The following is a 16,748-nucleotide window of genomic DNA, read 5'->3' as shown; positions in this document are numbered from 1 at the left end:
TATTTTTGAGAGAGAGAGAGAGAGAGAGAGAGAGAGAGAGAGAGAAATCGTGAGTGGGGGCGGGGCAGCAAGAGAGTGAGACCGAGAATCCAAGCAGGCTCCGCACTGACAGTGCGGAGCCTGACTTGGGGCTTGAATTCATGAATCATGAGATTCATGATCTGAGCCCAAATCAAGAGTCGGACACTTAACTGACTGAGCCACATAGGCACCCCTGGAATTCATTTTAAGAGGCGATGGGAGGTTAGATGCCAACTTTATTATTATTATTATTTAATTTTTTAAGGAAATTTATTCTTTCCATATTACTTTGCAATGTTTTTTTGGTAAAAATTTGAAATCAATGAATATTTCTTGCAAAGCGAGTATATATACATTTAAAATCCACATTTAAAAATAATAAGCTTGCCCAGTTAAGATTGTGTGTGTGTGTGTGGGTGTGTGTGTATCACATAATTTCCTGAGATTTAACTACAGTGCCTAACAACCAATGTCATCAAACTTTTGGTGGCAATTATGATGACCAAGTCACTACTTCATCCTTGCACCAATTCCATACAAAAGTAAAACACAGGTTATAAAGATTACAAACAAAATATTTCTTCAAAGTCCAAGAAACATTTCTGAAACTTCTGGTTCATTTTTGAATTTAGATCTTGGAGCTCATTTGTTTCCCAAAATGCTGAACTAAACAATTCCAGAAGATGTACTTAAAAATAACATCAGGCAGAGGAAAACGTGGTTTTATGCCATGACGTCTTGAAACATTCAGTTATGGTTTGATGTTCTTCAGTGTTCATTTGAATAATTTGGAGGAAAAAAAAATCATTGTTGTTCTAAGGAAACATTAAACTACATGGAAATTTAGTTGATTCTCAGGAATGACTGAAGCATTTACAGACTACTTACTCATTCATTCAACAAATATTTACTATCTATGTGCTGGACACTGCTGTAAGTGTTAGTATTATTTCTGTTCCAGATCTTAACATTTCCCAAGACAGTCTGATGGAGACATAAAACGTCACAGTTTAAACTCATGCTTAATCTGAACCTTGTGAAATTCCTACCACAAACCATTCAAATGCACTGAAAGGATGTAGGTAAGATAAGAAAAGTGATACTTATTAAGTAGCTATCAAGTAACACTAATTTTTAATAATATTTCATAGGTGGGAAAGCTGAGGCCCAGAGAGGTTAAGAATTCCACAGTCATACAACTACTAAGTAACTAACTCAAGATTCAAACTCAGGTTTCCCTGACTCTGAAATCTGTTTTCTTCACTACCACAAGCCAGTTTCTTTCTAAAATTTTCTACCTATGTTTATTCCAAGAGGAAACAGCAGCAATTCTGGGAATGCTCAAATTAAAAACAGACAAAGGAAGCTGTTAGAAAGAAGCCATCCCATAATAAACAGACCACAAAAATTCGAGGCAAGAAGTTCTAGCTGGTTCTAGTTTTCCAATATTCTTGCTTCAACACTGTAACCATATAATGCTTGCCATTCAGAGAATTTTGCTTCTAGATTTGAACAAGACATTTTAAACTTCTTTTCCTTTACCTAATTTTAGCATTTTTTGGAGTGAGAATTCACAAGTCTACAAGGCTTTACACTAATTGCTTCAGTATTACACAGTGTGACACTACCCAACAGCCAATGTTGAAGTGTAAGAATACCATCCATCCATCCATTCAACCATCCAATTAACCATCCATCCATCCATCCATCCATCCATTCAACCATCCAACTAACCATCCATCCATCCATCCATCCATCCATCCATCTACCCATCCATTCCTTCCACAAATAATTACTGATTTCCTATTACATGACAGGTAGTCATCTACATATTAAGGATGTCATGATGATCAAGACTCTCTAAGAGCCTTGTCCTGAAGAAGTTCACATTCTAGTGGTGGAGAGAGACAGTTAATAAACAAGTAAAAAAAGAAATACATAGAGAAGATATCTGATTGTGTTTACTATTAATGAAACAAACTGGGTGATATTACATAGACTAGCTAGGTGGGGGGGTGGGAAGTATTTCATCAGACAGGATGTCATGGAAGGCCCTGAAGAGGTAGTATGAGCTGAGATGAAACACATGAGAAGACACTAATCATGGAAAAGGCAGGGAAAAGAACTCCAGGTAGAGGGAGCAATAAGGAGTTTGGTATATTGAGGAAACTGAAGGAAGGCCAGGAAGGGTGATAGGGAGAGAAGGACTAATGATGAGGTTGGAGGGAGGCAGAGGCCAGAGCATGTGTAAGATTATAGGCCAGGAATCCCAAGTTTATGTTAAGTGCGATGGAAGCCTTAAAGTGCATTAAGCAGATGACAACAATTTGGATTGTGGAGAACAGACTGTATTAGTGATGATATATCTAGCTAATATTTACTGAGTGCCTACTAAGTACCAGGCATGTTGTAATAAGTCTTATTAAGTTAACCTAACAACCCTTCAAGACAGGCACTAATATTATCCTGCTTTGCAGAAGGCATACAAACCTAGCACTAGAATTTAAGCCACCTGCTCGAGGTTGTAGTCAGTAACTGGTAGAGCCATGGTATGAATCCAAACAGGCTAACTCCAGAGCCTCCTTTTTAACCATTATGTAGTGTGGCCCCTTTAGGAATGAATGAGCCCAAGCATATGAACATGTGGAGCCCCTGACATGGTGGAAATCAGAGATGATAATGGTTTGACTAGGTGGTAGCTGTGAAAAAATCGAAGAAAGTAGATGGATTTGGGATTTATTTTGGAAAAATAATTGGAAGCATTTGATTCACAATAATGAAAAATAGGAAGGGATCGAGGATGTCTTCAAGTGTTTTTTTGTTTTTGTTTTTTAGAGACAGAGAGAGAGCACTAGGGAGAGGGGCAGAGGGACAGAGAAAGAAAGTAAGAGAGAGAGAGAGAGAGAGAGAGAGAGAGAGAGAGAATCTCAAGCAGACTCCATGCTCAGTGCAGAGCCTGACATGGGGCTTGATCCCATGGCTCATTACCTGAGCTGAAATCAAGAGTTGGATGCTCAAATGACTGAGCCACCCAGGCGCCCCTCTTCAAGGTTTTTTTGTGTAAGCAACTGGTCCGTGGTGGTCATTTCTGAGTTGGAGAAAAATGGGTTTATGAGGATGTAGGTGCTGCAACCAAGAATTCTGTTTTTGATATGTTAATTATGAGGTACAAACTAACCATGAACTGGAAGATATCAACTAGGCAGTTGGATATGAGAGCCTGAAGCTCAGGGGAGAGGCCAGAAGCATCACCATCCTACAGCTGACAAATTTAGAGGTGGGAGCCCTTGGGGAGGGCAGGAGGAGGAGGGGGCAATGTGACAAGTGAGGACAAGGAGAGGGGGGAGCCAGCAATGGTGCCCAGGAAGTGACTTGAGAGGCAGGTGGAGCCTCAGAAGGGTGGGACCACAGAGGCTAAGGAGGAAAATCCTTCCTAAGGGAGGGGCTTGTTCATTTGTGTTGAGTGCTGCTGGGAAGTCACAGAAAATGAGGGCAGACAGGAGAAAGATTGGCCAGCAAGGCCACTCACATGCCTGGCAAGGGCAAATTATGGAGTTTTGCTGTGAAAAGGAGAAACAGGATGGCAGGCACAAAGAGATGAGGGGTCAAAGGAGCCTATTTCCTTTAAGGATGTGTCTACTCGAGTGAGTGTATGTGTGAGCTGGTGGAAACGAGCTGGGGAAAGTAATGCAACAAAGCCCTTCCACCAACACTTGTCACCTACATCTATAAAAATGGAGAGTGGAGTAATTATTTAATGAATGTCTCCCTGGTTTCTTGGAGACAAAATAATCATCTCCCATGCAAACATTCCTGGGATTTCTGAGCTATTTTGGAGCTTTGAGCGCTCCCTAATGTCATTCTGGTGCATACTTCGGCGGTGGAGAAGGATGAGAGTAAGTGAAGTAAAGGAAGGCAGGTGTCCATTTCTTCATAGGACGCACGCTGTTTTGGAAAGAAGGGCCCCTACTTGGTTTTTCACTAAGCATCAAGATGTTTGATTTGTGTTAGCAGCCAGAGGAGAAGGAGTTTGGAGGGGAAAATATCTCGGTTCCAACTAAATAGTTAATGTAGTGTGAGAAAGGACACTATGGAAGGGTTCTGGTGAGGGGGTAGCAGGTGCAGAAACAGGGGGGCAGTGTGGCTCTGTCACTGCCCCAAGACAGGGGTGCCCGGCAGGTGGTGTGTCGAGGGGATCTGTCCTGCAAGCTTTCATTTTCCACGCTTGGTCCTTTCGGAACGATGGTTCTGAAATAGGCATGTTACTAATACTTCTGATTCCCTCTCCTTAGCAATAGGGGTTTATTTGCAGTTTCTGATGCCATGCCTTTTTAAAGACTCAGTTATTTTTTTAAAGGTTCCTTGGTGGGAGAAGATGAGAGAGAGGGAGATGGGGAGGTGAGGGAGGAGCACTGGAAGGACCATTAGAAGGAAAGAGGAGACAGAAAGAACAGATCAAGAAGCTATCTCATCATCTCTTGAAGACTCTTTAACAAGGACACTGCAAACCTCTCCAAGGACACCTGAGTTAAACTTAGCTGTCTTGTAGCAACGTAAATATCGTTTCCCTTTTGTTCTATTTTTCTCACACTGAGAATCTGAATATAGTGATGGTCAGGAAGGAGGAAGGGATACAAATGAAGAAAAGTTAAGGAAAAAGCGATACTCACATAGTTCCTGTAATTGCTACCTTTGGGTTTTATCTATTAAAAAAATAATAATTGTTTCAGGTAACACATGTGTAGCATGGTTTTACTTTGTTTAAAAAAGGGAACAAAGAGAAAGAGAAATATGCTCACAAACAGTCTAATTCCAGTGACATTCATAAAATAAGGTTCTGAATTTTGAAGGTTAACCCTACAGACAAAATGTCCACCTACGAAGAATGCATTGAATAGTGTCCCTCTCTAGAGTGGAATATGTGCTGTCCTTACAATGAACGAGGGGACTTCTCTGTGCTGACAAGCAATGCCGGGAACAGGTACTGCCTGAATACACCTTCCTGGAGACCGGAGTTCTGTGGGTACTGTTCATCACTCTACATCAGCTCTCAGCATAGTGTCTTGCTCACAGCAGATGGTTCAATAAATATTCACTTAACAAATAAACAGAAAGGATCACCGATCAATATAGCATGATCTCACTTTGGCAAAAAGCAAAGCAAAATAAGTCCTATAAATGTGATTACATCTACTCTATGGGTTTGCACATTTTTATTACTTTGGAATTTTAAAAATACAATAATTAGCATTAAAATATAATCCTCACAAACACCTCAGAATAAATACAAGGGTTGGTTAGGGTCCACAGACTCATGAATTCTGAGGGTTGGGTTAGAGTTTGTGAGGAATGCTAACTGTATGGTCACCCACACAAAAGGAGACAGAATAAAGACAGAACCAGCCAGGAAAAAGGAGGAGCCCCGGGAAAATTCAGACAGCAGCGGAAAGCTGAAGGATGAGTTTCTGCAGAGAGGGGGGTGAGTGCTGGATGAGCCCACATGACAGCACTGGGAGGCACTGGGAACCTTGGTTTGGGTTCCCTAAAAAGAAAGAGCGGTCATTCAGACCTACAAATACAAAGAACAAATCGGTGGTTGCCAGAGGGGAGGGAAAGGGGAAGAAGGGAAAATTGGGTGAAGGGGAGTGGGAGATATAGGCTTCCAGTTAGAAAATAAATCACAAGAATAAAAGGTACAGCACAGGGAATAGTCAATGGTACTGGAATAGCGTTGTGAGCACAGCGTACACAGAGGGTTCTTGAAACACTATGTTGTACACCTGAAACTAATGTAACATTGTGTGTCAACTACACTGAAAATTAAAAAAAAAAAAAAAAAAAAAGAGAGGAGTCAGCCTGAAAAGGACTGGCCTCCTTCTGGAACCAGAGCAGTGTGACCCCAGGCAGTGGAGCCTGGGGCACTATGACTGTCCAGCAGCTGAGGAGCAGCTGTCACTGGTGTCTCTCTCCCCTCTGGCAGAAGAGGGGCTGCACAGTATCTCCAAAGCAGGAGACAGACAAGCCGAGCAGCAGGGGACATGTGGAGCAGTTACTGTGCCCGGGAGCCAGCAAAGCCACCTTCCAGTACAGGCATACTCAGCAGTCTTGTACAGCTGAAGTGCACCCCGTCTCCCCCAGGGTCAGTGGGAGGAGACCAGAGCTTTCTCAAAAGCACCTGGGTGGGGGAAGGGTGGGGTCGTGGCTAGTGTCCAGTTGTAGTGCTGGGAAATGTGAGTATGTAGCTTTGTGCTAAATTCCTTCTTGACTCTAACCTGGGCTGCTTTTTTCTCATGCCTTGCAAGTGCCGATTTGTGAGTGGAGCGTTTTCTGATTTTCTTAGCAAGAGATCTCTCTTCTAGCTACCCAGAGCACTGGAGTCACGGTTCTATTACAGAGATTAATTACTCTTTTTGACATTTGGAGATGCTAAACCGAGATGCCAAACTCTCAAGGACAGGAATGTTTCCTTCATTTAATAATAAACCCATTAAGTTGAGTATTAGGTACCATTCTAGTTGTTATTCCCCCAACTACTAAGATAGTACCTGCTCTCAGTAAATTTTATTAAATGAATGAAAATACTTCACTTGTCTTACTCATAATTATGCCTTCTATCAAATTTCAATAAATACTTATTAAGCAACTGCTATATGTCAGGTATAGTGCAGGGAACTATATTGTTCCTGCCTTCACGGAGCTTAGTCTACTGGAGAGTCAGGTAACTAACTATGAAATCTAAAAACCAGGTGGGTCATGTGGTATGACAGAGGAAGCATATAGTGGCACCTAACCCAGCTGTGAAATGTATCCTACAACTACCTACCCTATACTTACCTATATTCACCTCCAGCCTTTCTTTTCTTCCTATACATGTCTTTTGGGGTCCACCCCCAGGTTTGTTACAAAGCTAAACCTTTTCCACTCATTCTCTCAATCTCTGTGTGTGTTTATTTAATTTCTTTCTTGTTTATTTCCCCTCAGCCTAACAATCTTATCAAAATACCTGTCATTTGATAAACACTCTATCTTCACTATAAATAACACTTTTCTTAAGTTTATTTATTTTAAGAGAGAGAAAGAGAAAGTGAGCTGGGGAGGGGCAGAAAGAGGGACAGAGAAGGAGAGCAAGAATCCCAAGCAGACTCCGTACTGTCAGCGTGGAGCCCAATGTGGGGCTTGAACTCATCAACTGTGAGATCATGACCTGAGCTGAAACCAAGACTCCATTCTAACTGATTGAGCCACCCAGGAGCCCAAAATAACACTTGTTTTTATTCTACTTCTTTCCCATCCCAGTTAAGCTTGTTTTAAAAAGCTGTCTACACTGTATTTGTCACCTCCCATTCACATCTCAGCTTGATGCATTTTGGATTCCATCCCCACAATTTCCTGGGATTGTTTCTGCCTAAAATCACTGATACCCTAGTGGTTTTATCCTTGAACATTTTTTAGAGAATACCTTCCTTCATCTTGTGTGACAGGGGAACCTGTTGGCTACACTCTTCCTCACTGTCACTCCTGACTCTCCTCCTTCCTCCCTGAACTCTTTTTTTGGGTGCCTTGGTTTCCTTTTTCTGTATACTCATGCTTGATCTCAGAAGTCTAGCCTTGGGACTCTTATCTTCCTCCATGCACTGCCCTTGGGTAATATTATCAGCTCCCTTGACTTCAGCTACCGACATCTCTGCCTTCTCTCTGGAGCTCCAGACCTTTCACTTTACCTGAAATGCAACCAAGCTTAATCTGAGCTTGTTAACCTGACTCACTGTCCTTTTCCCCCAGTCCTGCTGCTCCATTTGTGTTCAACCAGAGGAAATTCAGATAGAACTCTTTCCTGCCCCTTCCACTTGTAATTGGTGGACTCATATATGTATGTTCTAGCCCCTAAACCCTCTTACATACCATTTTATTGGTCTTCAACTAGACTGTCACAATGGCCTTCAAACCAGGCAGGCTCCTCGCCATCACTCCTACCTCCTTCCATCTACCGTCCAACATATAATCTGAAAGATTTTTCTAAATTGTAAATACAGTCATAACTCTTCCTTGCTGAAAACCCTTTCATGGCTCTGCAAGATCTTTAGGAATTGCCATATGGCAGCCCAGGAGCCACACCCAGCCATTTATACATGCTACTTAGCTGGCAGTTAGTTAAAAACCTGAATGTTTAGGGGTGCCTGGGTCTCTCAGTCGGTTAAGCCTCTGACTCTTGATTTTGGCTCAGGTCACAATCTCTCGGTTCGTGTGTTCAAGCTTGGGATTCTCTCTCCCTGTCCCTCTGCCCCTCCCCCCTCAAAAATAAGTAAATAAACTATATTTAAAAAAAAACACATGAATTTTTAAATTTGAATATTGTGAGAAGGGGCACATGCTGTCCAGTTCTAGACTCCCCTCTATTGTGATCTATCCAGGTGGCCTCACCCTTTGCATTACTAGCCTAGTTTCTGTATGGATCTTTGATCTCATGGATCAAGTTAGCATAGCATACAAAACCTTTCCTGATCTGACCTGGCCCACCTTTCTAATCTTATTTCATGCTTTCAACTCAGGTCTAGGATGCCAAGGCTCATGTTTATCCACTACACCACACTAATAAATGCTACTTCTTTGAATCCTTGGGCTTATGAAATGTGAGAGGCCAATGCAGATAATAAACAGACCAACAAACTCAAATTACAAGGAAGAAGTGTGTGTGGAGTGGGCGTAAGTAAAAGGGACAGGGAAACAAGTAAGTAAAAGTAGCCGCGTGGGAATCACATCTACAGACGTGGTATCCCACATATTTTTTGGTGCCAGGGTGAAGGCAGTAATAGAATTGATTTTTCCGTCTCTCTGTTTTATTCATCATCATGACTTTAGCACAATTCCTGATCCTCAGCAGGCATTTAATAAATGCTTAGTGGACACCACATTTTTGTGGAAGCTTGCAAAAAGGTGAATGTTCTGCTACTCCCAGGCTACAGTTTCTCTTTTTCCTCATTCAGTGAATCCACTGGTTATTCAGAAAGAGTATATCCAGTGTGCCTGGTTTCAGAGTACCCCAAATCATCCTAATACCAAAGAAAGTAAATGCGAAAGAGTTAAAAGTATGCTAGAGATAGTAAATCCAGTGAGAGGATTACATAGGAAAATAAAGGAGGAAAATACTTTCTCCTCCTTTATTTGTCTACCATTTGAACACAAGTTACAACAATAATGTAGATATAAAGAATATTAATGCTAAGACTAATGACACAGGAATTATAAATGCAGAGTGAGAAGCTATCATTTCCAGGGAATGTGGAGGCATTTTCCTTGCCCATGCCATGAGTTTAAACAGCTTGGTTGGCCACCACTTCTATCTTCTTTGATCTTTCTTCATCTTGCAATGCTACTGGGGCATACCCTTCACGTCCCTCATACAAAATTTCCAAACACACACAGACCACAAAGGATTGAGGCTCAGATTTCAGTAGGTATAAGTCATCTAGAAAGCCTATAAAATACAGATTCCTGGGTCCCTTCCATTCTGTGATAATAGATAATAGGTTAGGGTGGGGCCAAGGCATCTGCATTTCAAACAAACTTTTCCTGAGGATTAGAAAGTAGACAAATGCCATTCTCTGAATTGCGAAACAATTCAGATCATTTTAGAACAACCTTAGTATTTTAGAACATAAAAGATTCTCATGGTACCATAATCTGCTCTCAGGCCTGGTCCAATTCCATCATGGTTACTATTCACCATCCCCACTGCTCAGTAGGTCTTTTATTAAATGGCAAAAATTTTTGCTCTTGCCCTCCTAATTGCAGTCACCACATCCTCAAAGAAACATTGCCTATATTGTGACCCATATCATTAGGTGCTTATTTCTGTGGCTGAGGCAGTTAAGCACTTGAAATATCTATTATGCAACTGTGCCTGGGTCCTGTACTCATTAAAATGATACTAAAGTCTTAGGGTCTTTGTTTTTTTCTTCACAGCAGGTTGGCAGTCATTCAATTAGAGTGTAATTCAGTATTGCAGCTCACTTCACTTTAAAATGTTCATCTCAGTTCTGATGATTATGTTCAAAGATTTACTCTATCCAGATGCCAAGCTCCCTCAACTGGACAGAAGCAAAGCAGAAATATTTGTTTGGCAAGGCCTGGCAAATTTTTGGAGGTATTGTCATGTCACAGCAGGGCACTAGTCAGGTTGTAATTTGCCTTAATTGTTCTTCCCACAAATAGCAACGATGATTACCTCTAGGTCACTGGCACTCAAAGAAGGATTTCTTCCCAGTCACTGTAAAAACCAGAATACTTTCCACAAACACCTTCCTCAGGATTCCACTGCAAAGAATCCTGGATTTTGACCATTTAGTGTCTTGACCTGATACAGGTTTTTAAATTTTGTTAATGTTTATTTATTTTTGAGAGAGAGAGACAGAGCATGAGCAGGGAAGGAGCAGAGAGAGAGGCAGACACAGAATGTCAAGCAGGCTCCAGGCTCTGAGCTGCCCACACAGAGCCTGATGCGGGGCTCAAACTCACAAACCGCAAGATCATAACCAGAGCTGAAGTCAGATGCTTAACCAACTGAGTCACCCAGGCGCCCCACCTGGTACATGTTTTAGTGGGTTAAGTCACAAACCTGCCTATATACCTGTGTGTGCACATTAGCAACATGGAAATAACTCCGAGAAATCACTGGTCTCCCATAAAACAACCCGTGTTCTCTACACATAATTTGTTCCACCTGCCATATTTACAAGGCACCCTAAGGAGAACTAGAGTAAAACCCAGCAATCCATCTGCCTCCCAGCCATAAGGGGTAATTATTACCTCAACTAAGCAAGGAGGAAATGCACAGCAGGCTGCTAACCATGGCAGGTGACCGATGGAGGTGACTGACTGACTCAGCCAGGTCATGGGCTTTTCTAAGAATGTCTGGAGTCACGGTATTATGACAACAAAATTCACTACCAACAAAGAAAGGGGAGAAAAATGGACAGAGGCCTAGATTCAATGGGCCACACCCAGAACACAACTCACAAATATGAGCTTTGTCACTTCTTGTGGGCATGTTAAAACAAGAAACAAGGGGAAAGAGGGTGGGGGGGGAGGAAGTTGGGGTGATGCTATACCAAACCATTGGTTAAAAAAACTTTAAAAGTGCGAGAGTGGACATGAAAGCAGGTGTTTTGTTTCTATTAACCTACTATTAACTATACTTCTGTATGTATTCTTTAAAAAAAAACTTTAGTTAATATTTACTAGGAATATATAATGTTTTGTTCACCATGCACACAAATAGGGCCTGGCTTCCAATACCATATAAACTTTACTGTGCCCAGTTAAGGTCACAATGACGAAGACCAAATACAAACTGTAAAGAATAGACTGTTTTATCAGAAGAATGATGTTGGAGTGCACAAAACACATTCATATCTTCAAAGAAATGTTACTAAAAAGCTATTAAAGGAAGCGCTCTTTGGGATTATACCCAAATGAATTGCAAATGGTCACACACAACTCCTTCTTTCTGAAATGAGATAGATACAACACACAAATTAGCATATAGAATATCAAGTCATTAAATGTTCCTTGTCAAAGCTCCCGTGGGAAGATAGGGGAAAGGCAGAGAGTGGGGGAAGGAATACAGTGGGCAAAAATGGACAGGCCACTTTGCAAAGACATGGTTCCCAGTCTTGTAATTTCACAGATCAGTAAAATTAAAAGAAAAACATATGGTGGACATGGGGAACACATCAACAAAGAGTTGTCATTTATTCTGCTCAAGTTTAACCACCATCCACTATCATGACATTCTGTTATAATATAAAATTATAAAATAATAAAATAATATAATACAATATATAAAGGATAAAAAGTCAGACTCTCAAAATAAAGGATAATTCTTTATATCAAGTAAATTTAACTTCATGTAAACTCACCACATCCTTCTTTTAAAAACTGAGCATCTTAGAACATATGAAGCTCTTCACAATCAATGCCTTTGATATGAATTTGGGGAAAAGAGTCTCTAGCTTGCAGTTCTGAAAGTGTAATTTTCAAATTAAATCTCTTTGTGTTTGAGGACCATTTTCCTCCACAATTTCATACCTGATGGTAAGAATCCCCCTAGCTCTGCCTGTCCCTTTTCACATTAGTCAGTGTGATGATTTATAAAGAACACAAGCTAATGCAGAATGATCACCGTAAGGCAATGAAGCTATGGCAGCAACAGATCTCTCTAAATTATTTTAATTTAATCCTAACAGAAGATGGCATTTTTAATGTTTGCCTGTACCTTGGTCTCTGACTTAACTGCCATGATTAAGCAGCCAACACATATTCTGGCCTCAGTGTTAAAGTGGCTGGATTAAAACCAGCTATTTCCCCCTGCTGGTTGGACGTGTTTTACATTCTCTACCTCACTGCCTGCAGCTTTAATGCTCCCCATAGTACCAAACCCATTTATTTTCCATCCCCAGACTGACCTCCTAAAGCATCATTAACACGCCCCCAAAGGGGGCTCCTGTCAATTTTAGCGCAGCACTCAAAGCTGTCTTGGGGTCTATCGGGGCTCCATAGGAAAGGAAGGCACTGAAGGAAAGGCACCAACCCAAACCTTGGGGAGCACCAACACAGAAAGATGAGGCCTAGGAACAGGGGGAATCCTATTCGGAGACTGCATGCAAGGCTAACGATGGAAAGACAGGTTTATAGACACCCATAATTAGAAGCTTCTGCCACTCAATTCTCAGCTAGTTAATGGCAGAAGGATCAATATCTACTTTCGATTTTCATGTACAGCATTAGGGCCTTAGTGGGAGACAGGTCTCCTGGGAAGGAGAAATCACCCAGGAATGGGTCTTGGAGAAAGTGATTCATGACCAAAATTTATAATTTTATTGATTTGCCTAATATATTTTCTAAAATATATTTGGAGTTTCTCTTTTGTTTTGATCAACTTCCTTTTTTTTTTTTTTTTCCTTGCTAACACTACTCACCTTGAAGTCAGTCACAGAGAAAATGATTATGTGGAGAAAATATCGGGAATAAATGTGGAATGGAGTTATGTAAACAAAGCGTGTCAGTTTGGAATGATATCCCCTGGGTTCATTCACACTCAAACACAGTGATTCCTGAGCTCCAAAATGGAGTGAAAGCAAACAGCACTGCCTTCTGCAAACACGTTTCCAGGTCCTAGGGATCTTTGTGTTCTCTTCTTGCAAAAGTACCGAGCAAAACCATCAGTGGGTCTCCACTTTAAATTAGATTCATAAAGTCCAAATGGTAAGAAATAAGCTTTAAAATATAATATTTTGATAGAATTTTTTTTTCAGAATCAAGCAGAGCATCTGAGGCTTTACAAAGAAAAATAAAAAATTGTCAGTACAGTATTTCTAATGTACAATTTATGCATGGAATGGGGATTATTTTGTCAAAGTATATAAGAAATCCAAAGCTGCACTTAAAAGCACACTGAAAAACATAGATACTGATACTAAAAATAATATTGAATCCTGCTAAATTGGGGCATTAATCATAGCATCTTGATTCCTATGTTCCTTCTCATACATGTGTTAATAGAAAATTACATTTTCCCTGAGTAAGCCCTAAAAATTAGCCACTATGAAACATTCTTCATTACTAACAAGACAGTCACTCTTTTAAAGTTTACCCAATTTCCAAATACTTCTCAAAGAATACAAGTCTTTCCAAGTCACATGCTTTAATTGGTTATAACAGGCTCTGCCAAGTGATAATGGTGGCATCTTCAGAAGCTATGAAGAGATTTATGCCTTTGCCAAATGAGCTCACAACTTTAAGGAAACTTCCTTAATCATGTGCCAAAACTGACATCCATAGTTCATCTTATTAAGAACCATCATTTATTAAGTGCTTCTATTAACCAGGTACTGCATTAGGATTACCTTTAGGTCTCATTCAATCTTACAGCAACTCTACAAGGTAGGTGTTATCATCCCATTTTATGGATATAACTGAGGCTCAAGGAGGTTAAGCAACCTGCCCAAGGTCATTCAACTTGTAAATAGTGAAAAGATCAGGGCTTCCAGCTCAGGTCTGGCACATGACAAAGCCTGTGCTCTTTTCCTCTAAACTACAAGGTCAGGCCCAGCCCTGGGATATAAACCTCCTTGATCCTGACCTCATTCATTAGAAGTTGTTTTATCTTTGGGGATTCCATAATTGGAAGTACACAGGTTTATAAAGGCTGTTGGTATAAAATGCAAGCAAATACATTCCCCAGAGTGAACAAAGGAATAGTTTTTTAAACGGTCAAAGGAAAAGAAGTTAGATTTCACATGGTAAATTACAAACCAGAATAATATGTAAAAATAGGTATGAATTTCCATCAGGACTGAGCCATATGAAACTGCTATATGTGAAGGTCAAAACAGCCAAAAAGGTGCAACCTCAGACAATTCATCCTAATAATAGAAGTGCAGATCTAGGCTCTTAAGGGGCACGCTCCAGTCCATTCACAGTGCACCAGCAGAGCACAAACTTGGTGATCGTGTGTGGCTCCCATGGGTACTATACCTGAGCAGAAGCTGTTGCTGCTAATGGTCCTCGCTGAGCGCCCAGAGCTGCTGGGGTTGAACTCTCTGCTCTCTTCCTCAGAGAAGGGAGACTCAGAGGCTGGGGACACTTTGTGCTGTTGCTGGGGCAGATGGGGCCGAAGAATCAAACGGGGAATTCGGCTTCTGGAAATCTCCTTCTCATGATGCTGCACTCTCTGCTCCTTCTTAAAATCGGACATTAAAAAGAAAACAATAGGAAACTTGTTTCCCCCTCTTAACTCCTGTTTGTTCCTTCTGGGTTCGGTTTCTAAGAAATCACATTTCTGAATACTGTATCTTTACAAAGTACTCCTTATCTCAGTTGCTTCAGTGAACACCAGAACTCTGCCACTGAGCTAATCCTTCAAATCTTCTGAAGACCACACACTTGGGCGTGGGTGTGTGTGCACACACACATGTGTGTGCATGCACACGCACACACCTCCACTCATTAGCAGGAAAGCCATTCCCTCCTCCCATGCGATTCCTAACTCACCTTCCCTCTCTGGCTTCTTCCATCACATTCAAGCTTTTGCTTCTCTCAAAGGCTCTTTATTACTCACAGCACACTCCAGCTTATTACTTGATTTCCTCTAGACTTCCATTTTGCTTTCCCTGACTTGTTCTTTCCTGTCTCCTCACAAAGTAGCCCCCTATACCTGGAACAATTCTTTCTTGATGGATCATTCAGGCTTATCTTTCAAATCCCTCCTCTTCCGGCCAGGATCTTAATTATTCATTAATATCCTGGTACACAAGGCTTGTTGCCAACAGAAAAGCAAACAAAAATCCAATACCCAGTAAGATGGCTCCACCTTTTACATCCTGGTTAGCTTTTGTTTTCCTTGCAGAACCCCCATGAGAAGAGAGTTTTCTCTCTCTCTTCTTAAAAACACAGCATTAAATACAGAACCATGCCTTGGTTTTAAAAATGCATAAAAAAGTAATATTTTGGCAGGGTGTTCCAATTTTTCAAGTGCTTTCCCAACCATTACCTCATTTGATCTTTACAACCCAGGCCATAGAGAGGACACTAATTTAAATCCCTATTTACAGATGAGGAAACTGAGGCTAAAAGAGCTAAAGATGCTTAGCCAACAAGGCATATCATCTAAAAGCAGAACAAGCTTTAAGTCCAGTGTTTTTCGGGGTCACCACCGCCCTGCCTTATTAAAATGGATTCCTAGGAGGAGCTCTTTGCAAAAAACTGACTGCTTCCTCCAACCTCTGCAATCGAAAAAGGCCTTTGGATTAGTAACAAACACTATTTGGAAACATGACCTCCTGCCCATTTCCACCGGCTTACCAGGAAGGGTCGCTGCCAAAGTAAACATCTCTGGGAGGTCTGCACAGTGCAGGAATTGAAGGGAAAGCCTCAGCCGCGGGAACTCCTGAGGTCGCTAAGGCATCTACCCCATCCAGGGCGAAAGCCGCACCCAGCCTCTGGATTTGCTCTGCACATCAGTCACCCAGCAGGTATCACACGTCAGCCACTCTCGGGCACACTGCAGACCCTGAACCAATGCTGGGTCGCTGACATGCTGGGGATCTTATTTCTCAGTCACCAGTACACCAAATCCTTTTTATTCACATCACTAACCGGGCATCATTTGAGAGCTAGATCCCAAATCCCCATTTTCAGGAGATGGATTAACCCTCCAAAGTCAATCTTTTAATCCTCGTGTCACCCCCTCAAATCTTTTCCTCCGGTACCATCTCTCCACCTCCTGGGTCTCATCGTCACCTGAACAAATGTCCTCTGCCTTCCCATCGTCCCCACCACCTCCTCGTCCCCGTTCCCTGCGACTCTGTACGCCACCCCTCCAGCTCTCACCTGACCCGCTCGGGGGCCCCGCGGAGCGCGCGGACACTGCCCCCCGCGCCCCCACGACGTGCCTTACTTACCTTGGTCTCTCGAAGGGGTCCCATCGCTCCGCTGCCCGCCGGGTCTCCGCGCCGCCGCCGCCGCCGCCGTCCAGGAGGAGGCACCTGCGGGCACGAGAGCGAGGACACTGCGCTGAGCCGGCGCGGGGTGCGGGCGGCGGGTGCTGCGGGGCCGCCGCGCCGCCGCCGCGACCGCCGCTCGCTCGGCTCCGAGGGCGCGCCCGGCCGCCCCGCCCCGCCACCCCTCCAGCTCTCACCTGGCGCGGAGAACCGGCGGGCAGCGGAGCG

The 16,748-nt window shown here is 42.3% G+C and overlaps 1 protein-coding gene across 1 annotated transcript in view; it reads right to left on the bottom strand.

Annotated features, from left to right (window-relative positions):
- SYBU (syntabulin) overlaps positions 1 to 16,686 on the bottom strand; it is a 73,886-nt gene extending 57,200 nt beyond the window's left edge. Inside the window, exons 1-2 of the mRNA XM_049633001.1 lie at positions 16,482 to 16,686; positions 14,557 to 14,761 (exon numbers count right to left, since the gene is read on the bottom strand). Of these exons, the coding sequence (XP_049488958.1) occupies positions 14,557 to 14,761; positions 16,482 to 16,505 (229 nt within the window). The 5' untranslated portion in view covers positions 16,506 to 16,686. The remainder of the gene's footprint in view (positions 1 to 14,556; positions 14,762 to 16,481) is intronic.
- Between the last annotated feature and the right edge of the window lie 62 nt (positions 16,687 to 16,748).

Source organism: Panthera uncia, chromosome F2 (assembly GCF_023721935.1).
Source record: "Panthera uncia isolate 11264 chromosome F2, Puncia_PCG_1.0, whole genome shotgun sequence".
Taxonomy (NCBI): domain Eukaryota; kingdom Metazoa; phylum Chordata; class Mammalia; order Carnivora; family Felidae; genus Panthera; species Panthera uncia.
The sequence above is the reverse complement of the archived record's forward strand: the minus strand, read 5'-3'. Positions and strand labels throughout refer to the sequence as shown.